Below are 26,253 nucleotides of genomic sequence, written 5' to 3' on the forward strand. Positions count from 1 at the left end.
TTATGTAATCTCCTGAAAATTCCTCAATTCACCATTCTCCTAACTTTTCTTATCCTCCCATCCCCAAAGCCCCGCAGGACTCTCTTTTTGTATCAATCCTGTCACAGTGTTCAAATTGTACTTCTTAAATGTGCTTCTTCCCTTATTTGCTCTGGATTAACATCAAATATTTTCCTCTTTATCCTCCCTGTTCCCTCTCCACCCTCAGTACGTTCACTCCCACCCTCCCCACTTTCTAATTGGATTTCATTACCATTTCCTTTCAAGAGCAGAGCTCCTCAGTTTTTTTTTTTTTTTTCCTTCTCAGCCAGACTCTCGGGTCTGGACGAAACTTTCACTGGATTCTCTTTAACACACGCGTCGACAGCAGATCCCGAGGACTTCACTACACTACATCATCCGGTAAGCTGCTTTTAGATCATGAAACCATGTGCATCAACACTCACAGATGATTAAACTTTGTTTTAGTGCAGGAGTTTCTGGACACCCAGAGGGTAGGATGACTGATAACAACACAGACTGCACATGTTTTTTGCTGGACTTAATTATCTGATACAGAACTTAATGGAAACTTGTGACTGAGGCTGCACTTTCCTCTCTCACTGTAAGGCAATTAGAAACATGAATTAAATCCTTGTTTACTGTGTGTACTGACTGACAAAGAAAAGTCATGAACATTATTTAGCAGTGAAAGTAAATGAGCAATATTGTCAGCAGGGGTCAGCCTCATAATAGAGGCACGCTGAATGTGTCATATCAGTGTATCCCAGTTAGCCGCCCACTGTAATCACCCTTTGTTTCTCTTGTAAAGCACTTTGAGCTGCATTTAATGATGTGAAAGGTGCTATATAAATAAAGTTTATTATTATTATCATCATCATTATTTACCTCACTGTGGCCAATTGTATAATCATGGCATTACAGAAGATATTACCTGCAAGAAAATGAATGCAGAATGAAGGGGAATGGTAGAAGATTTGTGCTCTATTGCCCCTCAGTGTTTCTCATGTTGTTTTCATTACAAAACAAAGACAAAGCCATGATGACAGGACAAACCATCGAACGTGCCTGTAGCTGCTCAGTGGAGCTCCGATCTGACGGCTCCACAAACACAGGGCTGTGCTTTTGTCCTCTCGTTGAAAACATGCATGTTTCCAATCAGCTAGGAGCTGCTAAGGAGTGGTGGCAGACAGCTGCTCAGACTCTCCACTATTTGTCCTCTTGTCTGCCCTCCTCTTCTGCCTGGAATGCTGACACGCATTTCTCTCTCTCTCACTTTCTCTCCCCCTCTCTCTCTCTTGCCCTCTTCCTCTCTCTCTCTCTCTCTCTCTCTCTCCCTCTCTGCAGCTGTGGTGGATGCCGTCTTCTCCATTTCTATTAGAAAAGCTGGAGATACTTGAACAAAACTCTTGAAGACATGCTTTCAGGGGTTCAGTCTTAATTTCAAGTCCGTTTTCCTCATAAATGTCACTCTCCACAGCTGCCCAGTCTTCATGACTGAGCCATAAAGGCTCAGTTCACAAGTCTCTGTCACTATCAGACGGCTGAATGTGGGATTCATTGTGTTAAAGCTGTAACTCTGGAGACTTCCTGCTCGCTTCATCTCTGTGTCCGTGTCAGTGTGCTTTATAGTGCCGTGACGCTTGTCCTGTTCTCAGACAGCGAGCCAGCGGGGTCAATGTCCTTGTAGAGGGCCTGGTGTCCAGCAGTCTGGCCTTTATTTGAATCTCAGCCCAAAAGGAAAAACCCAGAGGAAAGGAGATGAAAGAGGAGCTCCTCTCTGCGAGCGGGGCTCTGCCACAACACCAACGCAAGAATTCACAGAGTCCGCACAGGGTGGTTACTCTAGTTTACATTGTGGGAACTGCTACTGTCCAAGAAGGATCCCCTGGGGTTGATTCTATTCTATTCTATTCTATTCTATTCTATTCTGTTCTATTCTGTTCTGTTCTGTTCCATTCTATTCTCACATCACTGTCAGGAAAAGGTTGCATTCTTACTTTGTTTTACTTTGTGAGAACTACTCTAATGTCCAAAAAGGATCCCTTGAGGTTGATTCTATTCTATTCTATTCTATTCTATTCTATTCTATTCTATTCTATTCTATGCTATTCTGGGAAATCGTTGTGTTTATTAATTCATGCTGCCTTACAGAAAGAGAAAGGAAGCGAGGGAGGGTGAGCGGGAAGATAGGTGTGAGTAGTTTCTGAGTAGGCTGCCTGGTATTCAGCATCTCATTAACATTTTATGCAAAACATGTGTTTTGAAATTGAGAGCGCTGTTTTGTGTTTCAGAGTGAGTCAGATATGATTAAGGATTAGCTGAAGAGATGCTATTATTACGATTGTCCTGATTAAATCTGCAGAAGAGATTTTACAAGCAGCCAAGTGTAGGATTCCCTCATGGGTAATATTTGCCTTTGTATAAATAACCCGACTTGGTGAAACAGGCACATTCAGAACATTAAAATGTTGTATTACATAAGGAGTCGATGCATTATTTTGTGTAAATCCTGAGTTATTTTGTGCAGACTTCTGCTGATGGAAACTGTTTCTCCTGTAAATTTGACTATGAGCTCAGTTTAGTAGAGTTTTGTTGCATATAAAATGTGTAATACCTTTACTGGGTTTCTGTGGGTTGTCGAAAAATCTCCTGCCGTTTCTGGAGAATTTTTCTTCTCTGCCTCACTTCCTTGACAGTGCTTTCCCTGGAATAGAGCATGCTGTTTTTAGCATCGTGACTCTTGACCCATTCTTTGAACAGGCTGAATCACAGGCTTGAAACCAATGGAAAAAGTGCACCTGCATTAATAAACAGCGGCTCTTCATAACTCTGCTATTACACTCTGAGCTCTCCCAGGAATCTCTCCTCAGGAATGTTTTAAATCTCTTTTTATGAAGCTATTACATTTCATCTGAGTGTTTGCACAAGTTTAAAATTTTAGATTTTAAAGACTGACTACTTTTTTTCATTTATTACATTTATTGCCATTTCTGAAATCTTTTGGTTTGTGCCAACTCAGTCATGTAATCTGGTTATTGTAATTTGAAAAACCTTAGAGGGTTTTATTATGAGATGTTAGATTTCCCTGTGTTTATGGAAGTTTATAGAAGACATTACTGAAACTGGGTTTTGTTTGAGTGGGTAGACTGAGTTATTTAATTTTCTCTTTTTCCCAGGCAATTTCAGACTTTTCCAACAGACAGTTTTCAAGCTCCAGTTAATGCATCACTGTATTGTTGCCTGATTGGCTCTCACCACTTATAGAAGTACTTACCGTAAATCCTTCCAATCAGGCCAGTTTACAGCATTTCAAGTGGAAAGCCTCCACTTAGTAGAATTGCCTCATTTAAATTAGAGGAGCAAGTTTTATTGACAATCAGTGTCCAGAATTGTGAGGATTGATCTTTATCAGCTACTTTATATATTTTCTGTGATTTTCTCTTTTTTCCCCTTTCAGCAGTGACATTGCAATGACATCACTCCGGCTGTTGCTCCTTCTCCACTTCCTCCTTGTTCTACACATTAACTTTTCCAACCAGTTGGAAGACAATAAGATTCCCCCCAGTCTTTGTACGGGACATCCTGGTATCCCAGGCTCTCCTGGGGTTCATGGCAGTCCCGGTCAGCCGGGCAGAGATGGGAGGGACGGGAGAGATGCCGCTCCTGGGGAGAAGGGACAGAGAGGAGACAGTGGATACCCAGGTGTTCTGCTTTATTTGCTTGTGTATGTCATGTGTTTTTGATGGTAAGACTTACAGATGAACACTCATGCCTGTGCTCTGCCTCTTCCTCAGGTGAGACGGGACTGCGGGGCCTGACTGGGGACCGAGGTGACCCAGGGGAGAAGGGTGAGCGGGGGCAGCCAGGAGAGTGTGCAGTCGCCCCCAAATCAGCATTCAGTGCCAAGATTTCTGAGTCCCGCACCATGCCCCTGGCAGCGGGTGAGGCAATCTGCTTTGATAAGATCATGATCAATGAACAGGGTGACTACAACCCAGAGACGGGACGCTTCACCTGCAAAGTCCCCGGGGTCTACTACTTTGCCGTCCACGCCACAGTCTACCGTGCCAGCCTGCAGTTTGACCTGATGAAAAACGGCCATGCCGTGGCATCCTATTTTCAGTTCTATGGTAACTGGCCCAAACCGGCATCTCTGTCGGGCGGCTCGCTGCTTCACCTCGTCCCTGGCGACCAGGTGTGGGTCCAGATGGCTCTGGGAGAGTACAGTGGATTTTACTCCAGCAGCAAGACAGACAGCACCTTCACCGGCTTCCTGGTGTACTCACACTGGAAAAACTCTGCTGTGTTTGCATAATGGACAAACATAATAGCATCCAACTTTGGAAAATCAGCTGCAGCCTGTCTTTAGCCTCATTATGGTTTTGATCTAAATGAGAAGTTTGCATTCTGGGTAAAAACAAACGAATAGGCTTTGATGTGGCCCTGACATCTGGATTTGTTCAATAAGAAAGAAACACACCCGACAATGTTACTTGAATGGCACATACCGTACTGATGAAGTGTGAACAGGTACACTTCCTGAGCACTCCAGTAATGTTTATTCAGTAGCTGTGCTGCAGTTATAGCCATTTGACTGCTGTGAGACTTTTTTTTTTTTTTTTTTTTAACAGATGTTGTGACAATGGCCCCTAGCCAACTGCAGGCTGAGACTTCAAATGGCTTCTTATGCTATTATCAAGTGTATGCTTTGTTTCACACTGATTGCTACACCACTAATGTGTAAAATTAATGATTCTTTAATTTACACACAAAAAGAACTTGCTACTTTTTAACAGTGCAACATAACTGACACAATTTTTTGTCCTAATTGCCCTTCATACTGCATATATTTTGCTCTTTTGTCAAACTGCTGTCACCAGTCAGATCCACAACCAGCCCTCTGAAAGGAAGGCTTTGTTAGTTTCCCATAACTTGCCTGCCTGTGGACACATCTGTTTTATTAAAGCAATGTTCATCGTTTTGACTGTCCCTCTGAACAGAAATTTGTACTTTTATCAATAAAATTTGAAATCCAACTTTGTGGTTATGATTGTCACAGCCAGGGCTCTACCAAAGTCAATACCGAAATGATAATGGCTGGAAAAAAATGTCATTTTCCACCGGAGTCACAGTGTTTACCTCTGCCTAATGGTTTAACCAAACGCTGTAAGTGCCTTGACAGACTCACAAGCTGCATTTCAGCCGTCTGACATGGTTAAAGCTCCTTTTCTCTCTCTCCTTCTCACTGATGAGAGCTTTAAACACCGTGTGTTATTTCCCCAGCTTTCCTCAGAGTCTAGCACTGTTGTGACACTGCTGACATTTCTGTTGATTATTTATTTCCCAGAGTAAACACCACCAGGACACGAGTGAGATGAGCATTTTTTTAATATGATGGTTAAATAGACTACCTCAGACTTGCGGGATCTTTGCTTTTCCCATTACCCCTCACATAATTATGCTCTAAAACACTCTTTTAACTTTTCCCTCTAGGCTAGATCAGACGGATGGTGAGTTAATCAATCGTCCCCTGGCATCGATCAGCTGTTTCCATGATTTCACAGCCTGTAAATCTTTGTGGAGGTGCTACAAGCCAGTGACCATGCAGACAGTGACATCACTCCCTGACATCCAGGGCTGTCATTGGTGGGTGGGAGTGTGTACGGATGAAGGAGATTGAGTCAAGAGTTCAACATCTGGCTTAGCATTTTGATGCAGATTGGGCGTAGTTAAACTAGGGGACGACATAATAGACAAGGGTGGATGCACACATAGTTACATAATGATTTGAGAACCTCCTCAATAAAATAAAGACGCAAGGGTGGTCTCATTTTACTGCAACACAGTATCAACACAGGCCAAAATCATGCTATTAAGAGTATGATTTATGATTGTTTATGATTTGTGGTGTTAAGTTAAGGAGACACAGCGGGGTGGAAAAGAACATCTCGGTGCCTGGTGTGTGTGTGTGTTTTTTTCTCAGTTCTAGTGATTTATTAAGTATTCACACAGCGCCACAGAGAAGGTCTCACTATAATCAGAAGTGGAAGTAGCGCTTTGTCCACCAGAGGGCAGTGTTGTATCACTATTCGTCCCTCCCAGCCCAAGCCGAGTGTCTGCGGTCGGAGACGGGATGCTCTGCAGAGGAGAGGCTGATGCGTCGCACTCCACAGGTACAATTTGTGGCTCCGGTTTTCTGGGCAGGATTAGTCATTTCTCCCAGCTGTATCAACACTGTCACGGACCTCAGCTTCCTCTGATGACGGCTGCAACCGTGACTCCATATTAAAATGAATACCAAAGACGTGAACATACAGGAAAATCAAATGTAATTCATCCCAGTCCTTCTCCGCAAGGCTCCTCTCATCACAACACACCAGCACATAAATATTTATCGACTGTATCATTACTTTGATTGTTATTCACTTCTCTGACAGGAGTAAGGACTCACTGCCGGGGTCTGAGCCAGAGAAACTGCAGCTTCCAGATTCAAAACTCAGTACAAAAGAAGGAGGAGGAAAGAGAAGCCTCATCACACACAGGCAGATATTAAGTCTTTTGTTCCAAAAAGAAAAGAGAAAGAGAAAAAAAAAAAAACAGCCATCTGAAAAGTGACACGTTGTCTTAAAACATCATCAATTAGCGCAACATTAAACGCTTTATTTATTTATTAGGATGGTAGGATGTAGCTAACTAATTACATATATTTATTGAAACAATGACTTGAAACAATAGTAGTCAAGCAGGGAAAGCTCACACTCACACAATGTCTCTCTTCAGATTCATATGCAGATTTCTTTTATTTGCATTTTCTTGCCACTTAAAGGGAGCTTTAACACAGATGTTTCAGTGCTGTGCCTCATCTATAGTGTGTGATAGATGACAATGTGAGTAGACAGGTTATAAATTCTGGCATTACCAGCTGGAAAAAAAAAAAAAAAAAAAAAAAAAAAAAAACTATCATGGTCCTACACTTAACTCAAAACACCATCTGGTGGCTAGTCCCTGGTAGACAGAGCACCACATCACAAAACACTGTGATGAATATGGCTGAATTATGAAGCTAAGCAGGAGCTGAAAACACTAACTTGTGCATGGTGTCACCATGAACTTGTATGTGCTTGTTTAGTGTGCCATAGGCGACTGAACTTTTTGAAATTAGACTGGAGCTTGTACTGTACAGAGTGACAGAGTGAGCAGAGTGAGAAAACGATGGTTTTCACTTTTCATTTGAAGTTAATCCTATCCCACCTGGACCAAATACCACCAAACCTTTCACCGTCTCGTGCTAAATTTTATCAGGAGTGCATCATGTGACCATAGTTTGGGACATTTTTTGTCAATTAGGTCCCGCCAATTACAACAAAATGATACCAAATATCTAAAATTTGAAAAAGTAATTTTATGCAGCTCCCTCTAAATATGGAGTTGTGCCACATTTGGAGATGACTTGGTGAACGTTGGAGGAGGAGGAGGAGTGAAAAAACAGAGCAAAACAAAATTCAAAACAGCAGAATACTGAAGCATTTGGCAGGAAGACTTGTACTGGCGAACTTGTTTGTCATTACCAGAGGAATCATTTGACCAACCAACACACATCCATAGTTCAGTTACAGCACAAACAGCTTGTAATTGTAACTATAGTGCCCCCCGATGGCCAGTGTCTTCTAAACACATTAGTTAAAGGTCCACTGATGTTGTTAATTGTGTCTACTAAAAGCTAATTAGCTGATGGTGTAATGATAAAAGTTGAAAAAAAAGTTGCAAAAGTTGAAGTGAATTGGACTTATGGTTAAGTTATGGCTGTGTAAATTTATAAAGCTGCTATAGCACCACCTATTGGCCAAATGTCACCAAATTTGGTGTGCTAACCCAGGCGCTACTGCTGCACATGTTCACCAAATTTGATTACAAAAGGATAAAATGTTCAGGATTTATTGAACATTTTATAAATGAGGTCCCGTCCACAGTGTTTGAGCAAACTTTGACAACCGATTATAGCAAAACCAAAATAGAGAACCAAATACCTGAAAAAAATACTTTTTCCAGCTTGGTCCACATATGATGTGAACCAAATTTGGTGCCAATTGCTCAAGATTTGCAGTAGGAATCGCGAAAAAACAAACAAACAAACAAAAAACAAAAACTGATTTGCACAAAATGCAAAATGTTGGAAAATAAGTCCAAATGGGACTGGCTGACATGTATCAATTTGTTTCGACTTACAGAATTTTTGGGAGAAATAATTTTGTTTCTGCCAGCAACAGTTCAAAAGTTATAGGCCCAATACAAAATTCATTAATATAGCACCATCATGTGGTCAACTGATGTAATTTTCGTTGCCTTAGTAGTGGCGATTTCCAACCTGTCTGTCAGCTTTGAGCTCTGTACCTGTTATGGTTTCAGAGCGCACAGAGCGGAATACAGCCGGACAAAATAACATTATAAATCCTCTGCATCTTAGAAACACTAAGTGATAAGCTGGAGAAATCTTTTAAATAAAATGGAAATGTATTCAAATTGGCAAAATTATCCATTCTGTATCTCCAACTAAACCACATTTGCAAAGCCCCTCAGACAAACCCAGTTCAGTAAAGGGACAGACACTCATTGATTCACACCGTGCTCCTCCTTGCTGATTAAATGAAAATGAACATCTGTGATTGTTGCTTGTGGAGTTTTAAACTCTCTATAGATCAGCGTGTAATATAAATGAAAAGCCGCAGTCGTACAGATGTGGCAGGGACTCTCACTGTCTGCAGACGCCAGCAATAATACTACAGTTTTATGCTCAGTCACGTCAGCCAGGCTCTGTTAAAAGGTGTCAGGACATCCTCTCTAAATTTGGATCTTTTCCTGGTTTTCTCTCATCTCGTTAGGTGTGTTTGCACAGCAGTAACCCCCTTGATTTACCTCTAGAGAATGAGCAGCCTCTATTCAGCGTTTCAGCTTAAATCGTCTTGTTTGTTGGCTCTTTTATGGTTCAGCACAGCTCTTCCTGTCACTGGTGGTTCACTTTGACAGCGGTGGCATGTCTACTACATTCCTGAGATTAAACCTCTCTCTGTGCAGGAAACAGTGCCGCATTTCACAGCGCAACATTTTTCTCTCAGTCGAAAGGTGAAAGCTCAAGTACCAGGGGGCTCTTAACATGCTGACCTCTGACCCGATGGCTATCATCCACTTTCCCACTTCAGGAGTCCCTAAACTTTAATCCTCCTGCAACCCACACATCATACAGCCGCATTTATTCAAGGCCACCAGGATTATCTGGATGATTTTCAGCAAATGTACTTACTACAGTTGAGTCTGTGCTGTGTTAAAGCCAAGGATAATCAGTTCCTTTTGCCTTCTTATTTTTTTATCCCTTTACCCACTTGTCACTCTATCGATGCCTATTGCCTTCATACCCTGACACCGTTTTATCTAAGATTCCTCTGTCTTTATTCTCTCAATCTTCCCCAATCTTTTATCTAATAACTACTAATCCTTTTTAAACTGTGGTGTTATATCTGCCTCAAAGCGGGTGGTCTTGTTATGTGAGGCCATTCAGGTGATGTCTAATCCCATGAGTAGAAAAATTAAACTAACTCTCCCACATAGCTAACTGGTACAGGGGATTTCTCTTATTGTTTGCAAAGCTCCACAGGGAGGTCGGAGGTCAAGGTCGGCTGCAGAGCAACACTGCAAGGAGGAGGATGCTTGCCAAACTGTGGGCTTAAACCCTGCTTGCACAAATTCAGAGAGGAAAGCAGAAAAGAGCCGCAGAGCCAAACGAGTGACAGTGACAGAGGGACAGACAGAGAAAGAAAGCGAGCAGGAGACGGAAAGAGTCGGAGTGAGAGTGAGACATGGAGAAAAAGGCGAGCCTGATTGAGGCGGGCCATGGTGGACCAGAGTTTGTCAGTTTCCCACACTGCTCCAGGCCAGGGCTGCCGGGGTCAAAGGGAAGGGGTCGAATCCCCCGGGCATACAGCTCTCCTCGGTTTACTCTCCCTGTTCTTCCCCTGACACTAAACTTCCTCCTCTGTTAACACAGCCCTCGTTTACAGCTAACACGTAAACACTGGTGAGACTCTGTCCATGGGTCAGCAGACAACAAATAACCACTGGATTTGTCTCTCTGGTCTCTCTGGTAGGACACCTGGTATGCTGGAGTTTTGGTCCACAAACCCGTGAGCACGTCTTAGTTATCAAGATCCCACGTCTTGTGTCGACTCACTGATTACTCCCTGGCCATGAAGAGCTCTCCAGAGTGCTGAAAGTAGTAATTTGGTGGGGTGATGGACAAGAATTCATTCAGCATTAACCAAAAATTTAAGTGTAAAGGGCTCAAAATCCTCTTGCTCATGTTCAGAGATAAATTCAGCGAGATCAAGCCTAAATCTTGAGAAGTTCTCCCTACACATCCTTCGAATTAACATCTAGATTTATGTCAGCCTGCATTCTTTCATCCGACCAGATGACAAATATCAAACATGAGATATTTTTAGAAAGAACATTGGGAATGAAGGCCTGAAAGACGTAAACCACAAAGCTCTTGTGAATTGTCGTATGTAAGTGGAAGCGGTCCCAAAGGGCTGTTAGGGGCCCCCCTCCTCTGACCCTGCATCCTACACACACATACACCCTCGCTGGTCTCCTTCTGGCTCACATCCTCCTCCTGCTCCTCCTCCTCCTCACAGATGCAAGAAAGAACATCTGTATCATTTTTTGTCTATCTTGTCATTGGTCTATATTCATAAAAACTGAAATAAGTAAAGTCTGAGTCATCTGCCATCTGGTTTTTGATTCTGGGCCGATGAGTGACCTCTGTCGTAGCATTTCTCATTGCATTCCAGTAGCTTATAATTCGCATCATCCTCCACATTTGGAGGGAAAAAAAAATCCTCATGAGCTCCTTTTTGAATACGTCATGAAATGAGGGTTAAATGCCGTAAGTGAAACCAAATTTGGTCAAAATCAAAGGGCAAAGGGATAAAATCTTAGCTAAACCAGGCTGATAGGAATGTAAGATGAAAATAGCACTCTGCAATTTTCTGAACTAGACAGGATATTAGCGATTAAGTCCAGGGGGAAACTACATGCTCTACAGATATGTGAAATAGTTGTTCAAGCATAGTTAGATTACTAAAACCGATCCTACATTGCAGAATTGCTGATTTGGTACAATTTGACTGGTGCTATCTTTAGGTTTAGGACCAGAGAGAGCAAAAGGACACTGCATCAATGAACGCCTTTTAGGAGATTAGCCTTCTTGCTGCAATGTTCATCATTTCTCACCTTCAAACATTGTGTTTTATCTTGTGAAAAAAATCAGGATAAGTGTAGAGCCAGTAAGGAGAGGACAAAAGACACTGCACTGGTCATTTTATTATGAACTCACACTCTTTACAAAAATACATTCATGACTTTTTTATTTGCAATGTCCCTGACATTTCACACTGAGCACACCGCTCTTACAAAGAGAGGCATTTCAACCGATGACACTCGTGAGCTGCGTTGTTAATGCACCTCCGTGTTTAGTTAGGAACGCAACTGTGGTTATTAAAGGGCTTTAGGGATACCTGAGAGGAAGAGGTCTGAGTCTGCTCTCCAGAGCTTATTGTCATTTCCATATCAAACAGTGACATTCAGGCCATGTAATGTAGCAGGCCTGAATTATGTCAATAATTGATATCCCATTGCTCCAGTCACAAAAATAGCCCAGAACTAAAATTCCTCTAGAAAGCCATACACATTGTTATACAAAACATTTGAGATAGGGAAAGGCATATGAAATATGGCACTTTCATTTTGCAAAGCTATAATTCTACACCACCCACCATCCAGGGTAATACAATAAGTGGTGTCACAAATAATGCAATATAAACTCTGCAAATTGATCAATACCATTTCAGTTTGGATAGCAACAAATAAAAAAAAAAATGTGAAACTGTAAACCCTTATTAGTTTATGGCCCTTTCATACAAAAATCCTATGTTTTATAACCACTACAAATGAAAGGAAAAACCTTTTATAGTTATTTCTTGGTGGTGGCTGTAATATGCCAATAATGGCAGACTGGAATAAACACCCAACAGAATGGATAAACCTATTAAGGCCATATGACTTGCAGCCAACCATGACTGGAAAAGCATAAGTCATTTTCCCCAAATACCCAAACCTTTTTACCCTTTACATGGCAGCGTGGAAACCTCTGAAAAACTGAAGTGGTTTACAAATGATCTTTTTAGGGTAAAAGTAAACAACAGTAGGCCACAGTGTCCATTTGGGATGCTTTTAAGCATATTAATACTACAGGAAATTTATAGTTATATATGATGTGGTGTTTAGTGATTGTACGGTGTATGTGTTGCCATGTTGTGCTTCACACTTTACATGTGGAATTATTAGTATAATAACACTATCAAGCACAGTGTTGGTTTAGTCTCTTCACAGCTTGGCCCCCCTGAAAACACAAGACAGGTTTGTTTTTTAAGACAGAAGAGATGGTAAACATTTCAGCATCAGGGATGGGACCTGTGGCCTTCAAGACAACATGAGACCTGAGATTTATCATGGTAACACGTTAAACATAAAAAAAAAAACAAAAAAACAAAAAACACATCTAACCTCAGTACAGGAATGGTGTGTTCACTGATGTTGCTTTTCTAAACTGCTTTCAAAGATTGCATAGTCTAGGTATGCAATCAAAAATCAGTCCATAACCTTGTAACTTCTAAAAAAGGAACAAAGAAAAAACATGAAAAACAAAAAGTCAAATAACATCCTTTTAGTGGGGATAAAACATGCAGTAAAGGACAAGTCCATAGTCATGTTAACAGGGGATCCACCGTCTTGCTCCTGTATGGTCAGAAACCCTCAGATCTGCATCAATCGGTCCCTCAGAGGTAAACATCCATGGTGTTGAGGATCATGTGCCGACACAGCGGGCAGTTTTGTTGGTAGATGGGCTGTCTCAGCAGGATGTTGGTGCAGTCTTTACACAGGCAGAGGTGCCTGCACGGCAGCAGCACCACCGTCTTGGCAGAGTCCTGGCAGATCACACACTTCTTCCTCTCCTCCTGCTCCTTAAGCAGAGACAGCAGGCTTTCTGCAGGGGGGAGTTTACTGTCTTTGCCCAAAGAGGACAGTTTCTTTAGAGGCCTGTCTGTGCTGGAGCTGGGCAAAACCAAATCCAGCAGCTCCTGGTGAACTCCATCTCCCGCTCTTCCATCTGGCGGGTCCCGCCTCTCGCCCCCTGTGTCCCCGTCCCCACCCACTCTGTTGATGTTGCCCATGTGGATTTGTGTCCTCAGTGCCTGGCCTAGCTGACTGCCTTGGCGGGACAGCTGTTGCCACAGCCCCCTCTCTAGCAGGTAGAGGCGATGGAGCATCCTCTGCAGCTGTCGCACAGCAACGGGGACACGATGGGAGACACTGTGCAGGACGAAGGTTAGGCGTCGCAGGGTCCGGTGCAATGTGTGCAGGATGGGGACAGAGCGGATGTAAGCCCCTATTCGCACAGCCACCTGACGGGTCAGCTCCGGGTTCAGGTACAGGGTGGTAGCAACAGCGATGGTGATTGTGAGCAGGAGGCCATAGACGTTCAGGATGAAGATGCTGATGAAAATGTGCGTCAGCGAAATCAAGAAGTCGAACACCAGTTTACAAGGCGACCACAAGAGGCTGGACGTCCCCACCAGGATGCTGTACAGGAAGGTGAAGAAGGTCAGGGTGAGCTCCAGGACCTTCTGAAGCGGACTGGAGATGGTCTGCCACACACCAGCCAGGCCAGCGTACACGTTCTGGGCGGCAATGAGCACAAAGTTGACCACCGTGTTGGTGAAGTAGACCACCAGGCTGACAGCGATGCCGCAGTACTCGGCTGCTGCCAGCACACCTCGGCACAGCTGCTCCTTCCCGCGGAGCAGGACGTGCATGGACAGGTAGCCCACCATCTTCAGGCTCTCCAGCAAGCCCTCCAGAGCCAGCACCCCTCTCCAAAACATGCTGACGCCGCCGTGGGCCATGTCTGTGGTCGCCTCCGCCGCGGACACCAAACAAAACAGCAGAAAGTTGACCAGCTCCACGGCTGAGTTGACCAGCAGCGCAGGGAGGCTGTTCACAAAGGCCACGGCCGCTAAAATGGACCGCACCAGGGTGTGGACGATGACAAAGTTGAGGTCCAACAAAAAACACACGACGTCGATGCATTTTCCCACCGTGGATATCACAAAGTTCAGCAGAGCCATGTTACAACACAGCGTTTGCTGGGTTAGCTTAGCATTAGCTCACCGATGTTTAGCTAGCTCGGTGCCATTTCCAAGTCGGTGTTTTGTTCAGGCTGGGATACTAGACCGAGTTATGGTCCTCGTCGTGTCCATGATGCCAGGCAAAACGGTTCATATTCCCTTGTTATGCCGAGACGCGTGAGAGATATGGCTGTTTGTTGTGAGCACCGGTGTTAGCAGCTCCAGAGGAGGATCAAAACACGGCTTACACGCGTTACCAAGCGGATGTTTGATTTCAAACACGGAGAAGACACTTCCGCTTCCTTTCCGGGTTTGTTTCTCAAAGCGCCCCCTCCTCAGCTACAGTAGATTAAACCGCCGCCTCGGGAAATCCATAAACTGCAGTAAATGACAAGTTAAACCAGGCGAGTCAGAGAAACAAACACACACAGCTTGTGGTTTGCTCTCGTTGCTGTCGCCGCCATACTTGTTTTGGTGGTGTCAGCTGAGCCGCAGTGAGCGCGAGCTGCGCACGTCTTGCGCAGCATCACACGCAGAAAAATTATCAGTGGTTATTAAAGGTGCCAAAGTCAAAATATTATCTCAGGACGGTGTTTACTGTAATGATGGGACACAGTGTTAGATTAAACTCTTTCTCACTCAATTTCCCCTCGGAGATCAATGAAGTATTTCTCTCTCTCTCTCTCTCTCTCTCTCTCTCTCTCTCTCTCTCTCTCTCTCTCTCTCTCTCTCTCTCTCTCGCTCTCTCAGCTTCAGTTTGTTCAGTATTAACTAATGGTAATATTATTAACAATATTAATTATTACCAGTATTATTAAATAAATGCATTTGCGTGAAAGCATAAAGAGGGTGCAATAATACACAGAAAGGGAAGTGTAATCTCTGTCTCTCTGGCTGTGTGTGTGTGTGTGTGTGTGTGTGTGTGTGTGTGTGTGTGTGAGTGTGTGTTTGTGTGAAGGATGGAGCTTGATAAATGTAAAGATGACTGCGGTGATAAATCTGAATAATATGACTTTTCGTGCCATCACCGCGGTTTTCCAGTCTCCCTCACCCGTTCCATCCAGATGAACCGGGTCTCCCATTACCTCACCTGCTGCAGCAACAATGAGAGCCCGGGAAAAAGGCTTTGCAACGCAGAACAATATCAACAACACTTCCTTCCTCGCCTTGTGTCTCATCCTCCCCAGCTGAGCCTATATGAGAATTGAAGGAGAAGATCATTTTTTTTGTGCCAAAGGGGAACTATGTCTGATATGATCACAGGAAATCCTGTTCCAAACCTTTGGACGCTTGACGAATGACATTTGTTGGAGCATTTTATGACACATCAGGGATGAATAGGAGCTGCGTGAGGAGCTATAAAAGGTCCTGTGTTTTACTTTGTCTTTGGCAGTGAGCTTCTGGACTTGCTCCTTTTATGGCAGCTAACCTCCCCGCTGGTCCACGAGGAGGCCACCGACTTCCTCTGTTTGTTTTCTAGAGGTGCAGATTCTTCCTTTTGACACGGTGCGAGGCTGCAAGACATGAGTGGCTTGTCATCGTGTGCCACCCTTTGAAGGCTGTCTTTGTGCCTCCTTCATGGCCGTCACAGCTGCTACACATCCACAGTGGCAATGCAATGCTTTCAATTCAAGAATTCAAGGCATTCAAATTCATAAAGACACAATTATGCATCTGTGGAAACATCTGTGAGAATGTGGCCCTCTTGAATAGGGAAGGATGATGTTTTGTTTCTGTTTTTGTTTTTTTAGCCAAGACAAGGTTTTCCATTTTTTAAATGCACAACAGGTGACCCAAATGTGCACCTTCGAGGTTTATCAGCAATATTGCAGGTGTTATTGAAGGCCTAAATTCATTCAGCACACTGCAAAAAAAGAAATAGAAAAAGAAAAAGTCATTTAGTCACATATTCAGATCAGAATCGGAAAAACTTTATTAGTCCCTGAGGGGAAAATGGGTAAACATTCAGTGTTACAAATGTGTTTTTTTTCTTCAAACAACTGATAAAATCTACCAATGGGGATGAGATAATCCCACTTATTTCCAATGCCCTTATTCATTTGTTATTTATACCCTGGAAACAAGTATAAATATGTTGAAGCAAGGCAGACTGAAGCAGATCAGCTCACAAATATCAAGAAAATTACTCTTCATTTAAGAGAAGTGTGGAGATAAGTTGATTAGCAGCAAGAGTGGGATTATGTCATCCCGCTGCCAGATTTTTTTTTCACTTGTTTGAAGAAAAACAAGATTTTAAGATGGAATAGGAGAGCAGATGAATTGTTAAGATGGATATTTTTTTGCAGTGCAGTGAGCAGAGGTGCCCATCCCAGCACCCCTGACATCCCCAGTTCAACTAAGACAAAGATGGATGTCTGCGTTGACCTTTCACTGGCGATGACAGGTCCCACAATCCCCGTCTCCAAACAAGAAGCTCTCTCCTCAGAGCCTCTCAGTTCAAATAAACAATCTTAAAAATAAAGCAGAAACCTAGAGGAGCCCAGACATGGGAAACGAAAGAATCTTGGACAGGATGGATGTGAGAGGGTGAAAAACAAGCAACCCCTTGACTTGTTTCCTACAATGAGGCGAGGGTCCTGCCGATGACTAATTTTCTTCAATTTGTTGTCCGCCCACTGGGTCATTTCCATGCGGCACAAAAATGTGACCATCTGACCCGCCCTTCCACCTCTTTGTCTGCTCTTTCATCTCTGATTACGGCCACAGCCCAGACAGGAGGGGGTCAGTTGTCTTAAGAGAGGAAATGACACAGGTGAGGGTGGCGTCACCGGGACACTTCACTGCTCTGTCTTGACTTCATGGACACTTAAAATGACCTCATCAGATTTCTGTGTGCCATCAGTGTTATAAAACAATCGTTTTCAATTTGGCATCCTCAGAGACACTTGAGGGGCTTGCAGAAGGTCGCACTCAAAATGAGGAATAGTTTAATTTTACTACATTTAATTCAGTTGAAATTCTTGATTGACTATTTTAACATTGAATTTAAATATCCACGCTTTTAATTGATGTTTCAATGTTCAAGCATGACAACTAAACATCTTAAATCTTCATGTCAGGGCCCCCAGGGCAAAAATCAAACTCTGCGGTTTGATTGAAAGTCAGCTTGGGGGTCCAGACCATGAAAAGGTTTGTTATAAAATGTTTATGATGTGGTGAACAAGAAAACCTGTAAACCTCTTAATGTTGTAAATAAGAGCCATGTGTAACACCTCAGCCATAGTGGGCCCCCGTTAGAGTGAGTGGCCAGCTTGTGGTTGGTGTGTCCGACTGTTTGTTTCTCAAGATTTTGTGGTTTGTTTAGAGTTGAGATCCTCTGATTCAGTGGTGACTTTGGCTGCTGGCCAGTGCATGGGGCTCATATAAAATTAATATTCTGAATATATTTCTGCAGTATGTGTGTGTGTGTTTTAGAGCGAGAGGCATAGAGAGAGAGAGGGAGCAGGGGGCAGGCGGCAGACCAGAAGCTTCTATGGGAAAACACAAACTCCAAACAGCAGAAATCACTGGAGTGCAGACTGGTCGGGACCCTGCGGACGACCCTGCATTCCTCACAAACCCACTGCCTCTGCTGCACCCCAAGAGGCGGAAAGTAACTTTACTCAAAAACTTTAGGACAATTTTTTACTTGGCACTTGAGTACTTCCATTTATTGAGAGGGAAATATTGTAGTTTTTACTTCATTACTCTGTTACTAGTTTCATTTCAGAATAAAGTTTGCCCATGAAAGCATGAAATATGATGCAGTGTTGGGTTGAAAGTAGCTGACAGTGTATAAAGCAGTTAACCTACAATGTTACCTACAGATTAAAACATCAGTAATTTAACTCTCTGAAAGGAACTACTCTTCACACTATATTTTACTGTTAATACTTATATACGTTTACTTAAGTAACTTTTTGAATGCAGTAAAATTCCTTTTACTGTATTCTTGTATCATGTTGTTGTTGTTACTTTTCCGTTAGTAAAGGATTTGAGTATTTCTTCATCTGCTTCTGCACACTAAGAGGTGGTTAGAGAGTGCTTTGCAGATAGAGAAAAGGGGTGAGAAGATGCGGGCGAGAAAGACTGATGGGTGAAAGGACTGACTTGATGAGCCAGGAACTCACTAATTTGACTGAAAGAGATCAAGAGCAGGAACAGTGTGACTCACACTGGCTGTGGAAGTCCCCCACAATGGCATTTGCGAAAGCTGTGCTCCCAAGATCTCGGGAATGCCTGTAGATCCCTGTGAGTGTGCATAATAGTATCTCACAGCTTCCTGTTCACTGACTCACTATTCTGTACGCATTTCCTGTATGACATCATTGCACCTAGGCCCAGAAAACACAGCGAGGACCTTTCCAAATTTGATGTTGAAACCAAATCTTCTCCTTTGGCCAGCAAGCCATATCATAATATCAAAATTGGAACCAAATTGTGTTATGAGTTGCACAGTGCAAACCAGAAGAGATTGAAAGAGAGATACACAGACAGCTTTTTCCTTTCTACAAATATGAGCTTTTTTTCCCCTTTAATAATTTTCCGTGGCAAATTTAGTTACAGATTACTCCAGGAAAAGATAAAAACTTATGTTATTAAACTGGTGAAGTTATCCTTTCTTCTTCTTCATCCTCCTCTTCCTCTTCTCTTACTAATGCCGAAACGTTTTCCGACTGAAACACTTCTCAGCAGACAAGCCGGTGGGTGGATTTATTAAGATTAATGCCCCCCATTACATAGGCTATAATCACCATGGAGACAGCAATGTTCAAGTCTCGGCCCATATGGCGGTTATCAAAGTGTCTCTTTGTCACAGTCCCTGTTATTGTGACGGAGCTTTGCAGAAATTCAAATTTCTCTCCCACTCTGGCCCCAAGCCCCCTCACCATACCATTGCACATTCGAAAAGCCCCTGATCCTCTGGAGCGAGTTGGACAATAGCCGTCTCTCATTCTGGGCAGACTACCCCCCAAAACAACTTGCTCTCGGGTCTGGCCTCAGTGGCTTGGAAAGAATGACTTCTTTTCCTCTCTTTCCTTCCTTCAGGCTCTCCTTCAGAGCGTGAGTACAGCACAGAGCCCGTGTGAGATAAACAGAAGCCGTGTGGAGTCATCAATCACAGCCGTGTGGCACATACAGGGGTACATGCTAAGGCCACTCGCTGGTCAGTGTGCAAGGGGTGGAAATCTTAAAGGAACCAAGTTCAAGTGTATTTACTCCCTCTGCAGATAAAGGCAATTCACTGATGGGCCAAAGGATTAAACTGAAGTCAAATACTTGCTGATGTGTGCAAATGCTGATTTAATTTCATCACTATTACAACAATAGGTTTGACTTTTGAAGGATTAATAGGAGATTTTCCTGCAGTCAGTGTTGGGGGTTTTGGCCGATCTGCGCCCTGAACCCTGTCAGCAGGTTGTGAAGCATGCTTTAAACAAAGTTTGAGCTCACTGCTGTCCCTGGGAACGCTGTGGAGGAGGGGCTGATGCTTTTCCTGCTTCTATTTTCCTTATTCAGACTCATTCCCAAACCCATTGCCCCCAATATTCCCAAACCCCCTGCCCAGGATGTATCATATTAAATAAAGTCGAAAATGGGACATTCTTACTATTTGTCCATGGGGAATTTGGAGGCTACTTGAAACTTTAAATAAAAATCCCCCAGATTCTATATCATGCTTAGCTGTAAACCCATACTTATTGTGCCACTTCAGTGCCTCAAGGCAACTTGAACATTTTGTCACATCTTACTGGCCCTGAGTGACTGAACAATGTAATTGTTTAGGGAACAGCCTCCTCGCTGCTATCGCTACAAACCATAAGGACTGCGCTTCACCGTAGAGGAAGTGAAAACATCAACATAATGGTTTACGCCCTCCTGAACATTCATATATAATTTCTTTTGGAGAGCATGAAACCACTTACAACAACAACATGCAATGGCTGCTTACTCCATGAAGATATTGTTGTTCTCCATGTTTTACGCAGTTATTCTATAATTCCTGTTTACATTTTTCATTTTTTTCTTTCTCTAAACAGAACATCAATGTTGTAATCTAGATATACAAACTTCCAATCCATATCTGACAGGGACTTCATTTAATAACATAATTTTTCGTGTTTAAACTACACTCTGGGAGATTAAACAACTGCAATTGTTCAGTAGGAACAATTTTTGTGTTAGTGATCTAGCAATCCACAAAGGATGTTATGTTGAGTTTCCTACAACACAAGACCCAATACACACATACACAATTCACATCACAACAGGCTCAGGAGAAAGAGAGAGAAAGAGCATATTGTTGGCACTTGTTATGCACTTTTATCAGTATTGTCCTTATATTTCCACCAAAACAGAGCACCAGTATCTGTGTGTCCACAAACAGATCCCCTCTGATAGCTTTAGGAAGGAAAGAAAAACAGAGTAGCAGTGGTGGCTGCTCAACATTAAAGGACCTTTCCACTGGACACACACACACACTATCTGCCTCACTTGCTCACACACACTTTCTCCTTCTATCCTTGTATCGCTTCTACACGCCTGCATCGAACATTTAGAGCCAGCAGATACAAGATGAAAAGCCATGGGTTCTTATTTATTTATTAATTTATTTTTTGGTTACAGCAGTATCACCATCATTTCAGTAGCCTGGAGTGTAAACTTGTCCGCTCCTCCCGAGCTACTCTCCACCTCATGTAAAGGGCTTTTAAGTTCACTGTGCTAGGGCTTGGCAGGGACATACAAAGAAAATAGTTCTCTGTTCTCTCTCTCACGGCCTCTTTTGGTTTACCACCAAATATAAATAAATAATCATAATAAAAAAAAAACATATCTAAAAGAACACAGCTTGAAATAGAGCAGTGAGAATGTCTGAGAGCAGAACAAAATAAATCCCGAATTTTGCGATTAATATAAGTAAATTCTTGAAATGTGATCACAACCTTGACAAAATATTATGATGTACCAATAATTAAATAAACCACATAAATTAGGTGGCCGGTCAGTTAGTCCATGCTGGTAAATGTCCTCTTTGCTCTTCATGAGGCTAAACCAACCACAGCCGCTCCATCCTGCTAGCAAACTGTTGCTCGCTCTTCTTGGATGACTCACGGTCACTATCCAGCTGGCAGAGCCTCTCGCCACTGAGGACCTTTGTGTCGGAGAAGGTTCAGCATCAATGCCTGCTCCTTCCTCTGCGGCGGTGGCTGGGAGGAAACCCACTCCACAGGCCCAGATGGCATTACCTTCTGTTTTCCAAGAGTGAAAGGTCCAAGATATCAACACAAACGTCCCTGTTCTCTTTGAACTGCATCCAAACGCACAGAATGTGATTGGCGGGATCAGGCAATGTTAAGTTTCAATAATCGGTAAAATTGTAACTGAGTTTTTTTTGGGTTTTTTTTGGAGGTTTTGCCAAATAATGTGCCGAATCCAGGGAAATACTGCCCCGTCCCGACTCACTGGCTTGGCTCTGTGTGTTTTAAATCATCTCATCAGTCTGAACCTGTGACTGGAGAAATGGGCACTGCTGGTGGTCTTGCTTCAGTTGAATCCTCTGATATTCCCTTTGATTCATTCTGGCGGACGAAGGAAAGCTACAAGATGAACAGTGTGCACCCAAACTGAAGGGGCACCAGCATTATGGTTTGAAACTTTAGGAAACTTCCAAGATAGTTTAGTGTCTTGCTGGTTCTGTCCCGCTGAATGTAGAAAACCATAACCACACTTCAAGCATAACTTTTGATCTATTTTGATCCAGTTTCAGCAAAGTTGTGGGCCACCTCTCATGTAATTTACCTCTTGTTTAGACTCCAACCTGGCTACATTTCTCAAAGAAACCCATGACAGTGTTTGTCCTAGTATATTATCAGAATGGAAGACTCTAAATTCCTAGGGTGTGTGTTCACCCTGTTATGGACCTTCCCAAAGTAATTCCCTGCCTTCCGCCCAGCACATGCAGGGATTGGCTCCAGCCTCCTGTGACCCTGATTAGGAATCAGTGGATATGGGAAATGGATGGATATCGGACTTTTCTCTCTCTAGCTTTAAATGTGCACTTGTTCTGCCTCTCTGAAAAAAGATTGTCTGACTTCCACAGACTGATGTGCAAATGACCATTTCTCTCAGAGGTAAATTGTTGCAAATCAACAACTTCTTTCCTCAGCAAATATGAACAAAAATGATAACTTTCTATTGGGCATCAGGTTGTTTCATAGCAGACATACTGCTCCACTCAAAGATACAAACAACTTCCTTTTGACTGTTTTTGGTGGGGATGACTCCATTTTAATTATTCTAGACTTCAGCATGGCATTTAAAATAACTGATCATACAGGTGTGTTGAATTTCCTAAAATATTGAGCTGGGGTCTGGTTCTGGTCCCAGGTGAATCAGTAGCAGCTCTTATTGTTACCATGATAATCAGGGTTGGACTGGGACAGAAAAGTGGGCCTGGACTGTGACCCACACTGGCCCACACAATGGGCACTCCACAGCCCCCAACCTAACCACACACACACACACACACACACACACACACACACTTTCTCAAAGTGACCTGGATAAGGTAACCTTTCATCTAATTTCTTCTGAGCTGGACAGCCATGAAGCTCTTTCACTGCTCCTGACAGGTGCAAAGAAGGGTGTCTTTATCTTTGCCCGTCCTGGTGTCTTTTCACTCACTCTATGTTGGCATATAAGCGATAAGAAGTGAAGTTACTGAGTCTTCTACAGTCTTTGTTCATAAAGCCCTTATGTGTCATGTGGCTTGCATCTCAGTATAGAGTTTTTCTGAAATACTCCGTTAAATACTTGGATCAGGGGCTCTTGGTCTCTTCATGGTTTAGAGTAAAGCATCATAGTATTTTCGCAATTGCAGCCCCAGACTGTGGCAAATAAGTTTGGTAAGGATTATTCATTACCTATTGAATATGACCAATTAAAGTCTCGGATATGCTCTGACTTTTCAGTTTGAGAAGCAGATTTTACCTGCATTTAGCCCTGGTGGGAAGCAGAAGCCCCTATGTCACCATGTCAGTCAGTTGGTGGATAAGTAGTCAGGTTCAGAGAGGCATATCTCCAAATTTATTTGATGGATCATCATGACATTTGGTGACAACATTCATTTTGGCTGGAGGATGAAACCTGTCAGTGTTGGTGACCCCATGACCTTTCCTCTAGCATCACCAGCAGGGCCAGCAGGACATCTGCATTAGGAGTAACATACTTGTTTACAAGGTACTTGATATTATCTGCTTAAGATTGTGTCTAGTTTTATCTTTTTTAAATGCTTTTTGGCTATAATGTTTGTGTTTACTGTGCTATAGAAATCATGTTGACTTAACTATTGCTGTTGTGCATAGACAACCTGGGCCAAAGGATGGTGCACAGGAAGTACTGTACATAGCCTTAACATTTTTGAAGCTGATTTTAAGGGACCTTACTGTTTTAAATTAAACATTTACACCAGTCATCCGGCCATCGTATTATCATCATTCCAGCTATCCCTGAGTGTGAGAGACATTACCAGGTCGAACCTCTGGCCCATTCATTTATTACAAAACTGAATTTCCTGTGTGTATACAATGTGATTTGTGGCATAATTGACAGACTTCATTTATATATCGCATTGTCTCAGCATAAACCAGATCTCTGGAGGTATCTGGCCCAAGTGTGAACGGCTGTGTGTGACTGTATGCCTGAAAAACCCTGGACAACAAAACCATAAAATTAATCACTCTCTACCCAACAAAGACAGGAAACCTGCATCCACAATGCCCGAGTTGCTGTGGTGCAAAGGGAGTCACATTCAGTTTTTATTAGGTCTCATATATTATGGTAACTAATCTAGTGAATTATGTAGCAATTGAATGCTGGTAAAATGTCATTGTGTGTAGCTGAAATGAAAAAATGATCAAGGCTTTGTCCAGCTGCACATGTACAATACTTCATTAACACTTCTCACAGTGACCAGGCAGCTTCTTTGCTCCTTTTGTTTGTCACCTGTTGATCTTCCCTTTCCCACACCTTTGAACTCCTGTTTTCATGGAGTTAAACATGGACTTCTCTTGGACTTCTTCAAAATTTCCCAATCTGGGCAGGATGGATGAATGCTGGGAGCTGCTCCGCCTCCAGATGTGAATGTGTGTAAGTGAGTGATGGTGAAGCTGAGAAGAGCATCTGTGTGCCGTAAACCTACTCTGGGTAAATAAAGGGATAAAACAAACAAACCAACAAAAGGCTTCAAACCAGAAAACATCATTTTCTCACAGTAATAAAAGATGATACATGACAGTTCTCTGTATCTGCATTGCTGGAGTGTTGCTTGAGTTAATTTTGCTCCTCGTCCTCCCTCTGCTGCCTCCAGACTGTTCAGGCTCAGCTCCACCACGGGGCGCTTTGTTTATCCTGCCTGCCTCCACTGCAAACAGCAGAGCCTGGTGACTGATGAGATGTTGTCAGGTACAGATAGGACTCAGATGCAGACAAAAGGCAGAGACTCAAATACGATTAAAGTCTTTACTGAGCACTAGCGGGTGGAAAACAGGTAACAGGCAAGGCAGATCAGTCCAAACAGACAAAGGTACCAAATCCCCAGGCGGAGAATAGGACTTAGCAACAGGCAGGCACAACATAAACAGAATGATGGGACCAAACTAGGCAAACAAGCAAGACAAGCGGGCTGAGGCTGGCAAGACAGGGACAGGTAACAGGCAGAATATTGAGCTAACAAGGAGCAGCTGGTAGGGCGGGAAGCAAGCAGGAAGCTGGTTGGCTGGTGGCAGGCAGGTAAGGAGTCCCAGGACTTACACAGAACAGTATAAACAAATATATAACAAGTCCAAGATAATCTGCTGGCACCACTAGTAGCCCCGGGCTGAGTTGGGGTGCAGGGTGGTGTCCCATGAAGCAGGATTAGCAGGTTAGCCAGATAACTTTAAAGAGTGTCACTGAACATCTTCTGAAATTTTGTCTATTATTAGAAGCCATCATCAGGGAAGACCGGACCATTATCCTAAACTGAACATTCAGCCTTTGTTTTACAGATTCAAATCACTCTCATCAATAATATAGTCGAATCTTTTCCACAGTTATCTGGCTAACTTTCTAATCCTGATTTGTGGAAATACCCCCTGGTCTCAGGGTGAAATCCCATACAGGTATACGTACAGTGCCTTGCATAAGTATTCACCCCCCTTGAACATTTCCACATTTTGCCTCATTACAACCACAAATTTAAATGTATTTTATTGGGGTTTTATGTAATTATTAATTATTAATTATGGGATTTATGTAATCAATCCGACTGAGCTGGAGCTATTTTGCAAAGAAGAATGGGCAAAATTTTCAGTCTCTAGATGTGCAAAACTGGTAAAGACATACCCTAAAAGACTTGCAGCTGTAATTGCAGTGAAAGGTGGTTCTACAAAGTACTGACTCAGGGGGGTGAATACTTATGCATCCAAGAGATGACTGCTTTGTTGTCCTAATTATTGCTTGTGTCACAATAAAATGTATTTTGCACCTTTAAAGCACTGTGCATTTTGTGTTGCTCAAATGGTAAAAAAGACCATTTACGTCAATGTGAATTCCAGTTGGTAACACTACGCAATGCTGAAAAGTTCAAGGGGGGTGAATACTTATGCAAGGCACTGTACATTTACAGAAACATTTTCTGCAATAAAGCTGTTACTTCTGCAAGTGGAGGACTGCAAGACTATTTTTGCCACAAATATGATGCATAGATGTTACTTCTACCTACTAGTTCCTGTTTCATTTTTAGTTTTTATTGATTCATTTTTTCTGCATATTTCCTATTGATCAACCAATCAAAGTTGTATTCTTATTTTTCTCCTGTGCTATTGTACTGTTTTCTTTAATTAATCTAACAATTTCCTTAATACTTGCATTGATTTAGCTTTCATTTTGTTCTTTTAGTTTATAATTACATATTTAACAGTATTGTTGTTGTATGATGTAATGTCTATCATTAAAGTTATAGTCACTTTGT

The 26,253-nt window shown here is 42.7% G+C and overlaps 2 protein-coding genes across 2 annotated transcripts; one reads left to right on the plus strand and one right to left on the minus strand.

The window, feature by feature from the left end:
- The first annotated feature begins 313 nt into the window (after positions 1–313).
- On the plus strand, positions 314–4,997 carry c1qtnf5 (C1q and TNF related 5). Its single transcript, XM_030067098.1, has 3 exons — positions 314–402; positions 3,461–3,705; positions 3,798–4,997. The coding sequence occupies exons 2-3, from the start codon at positions 3,474–3,476 to the stop codon at positions 4,316–4,318; spliced, it is 753 nt and encodes a 250-aa protein (XP_029922958.1). The 5' UTR covers positions 314–402; positions 3,461–3,473; the 3' UTR covers positions 4,319–4,997.
- Positions 4,998–11,356: 6,359 nt separating this feature from the next.
- Positions 11,357–14,690, minus strand: rnf26 (ring finger protein 26). Its single transcript, XM_030067744.1, has one exon. It carries the CDS (start codon positions 14,238–14,240, stop codon positions 12,891–12,893), a length of 1,350 nt encoding a protein of 449 aa, XP_029923604.1. The 5' UTR covers positions 14,241–14,690; the 3' UTR covers positions 11,357–12,890.
- Between the last annotated feature and the right edge of the window lie 11,563 nt (positions 14,691–26,253).

This window comes from Myripristis murdjan, chromosome 13 (genome assembly GCF_902150065.1).
Source record: "Myripristis murdjan chromosome 13, fMyrMur1.1, whole genome shotgun sequence".
Taxonomy (NCBI): domain Eukaryota; kingdom Metazoa; phylum Chordata; class Actinopteri; order Holocentriformes; family Holocentridae; genus Myripristis; species Myripristis murdjan.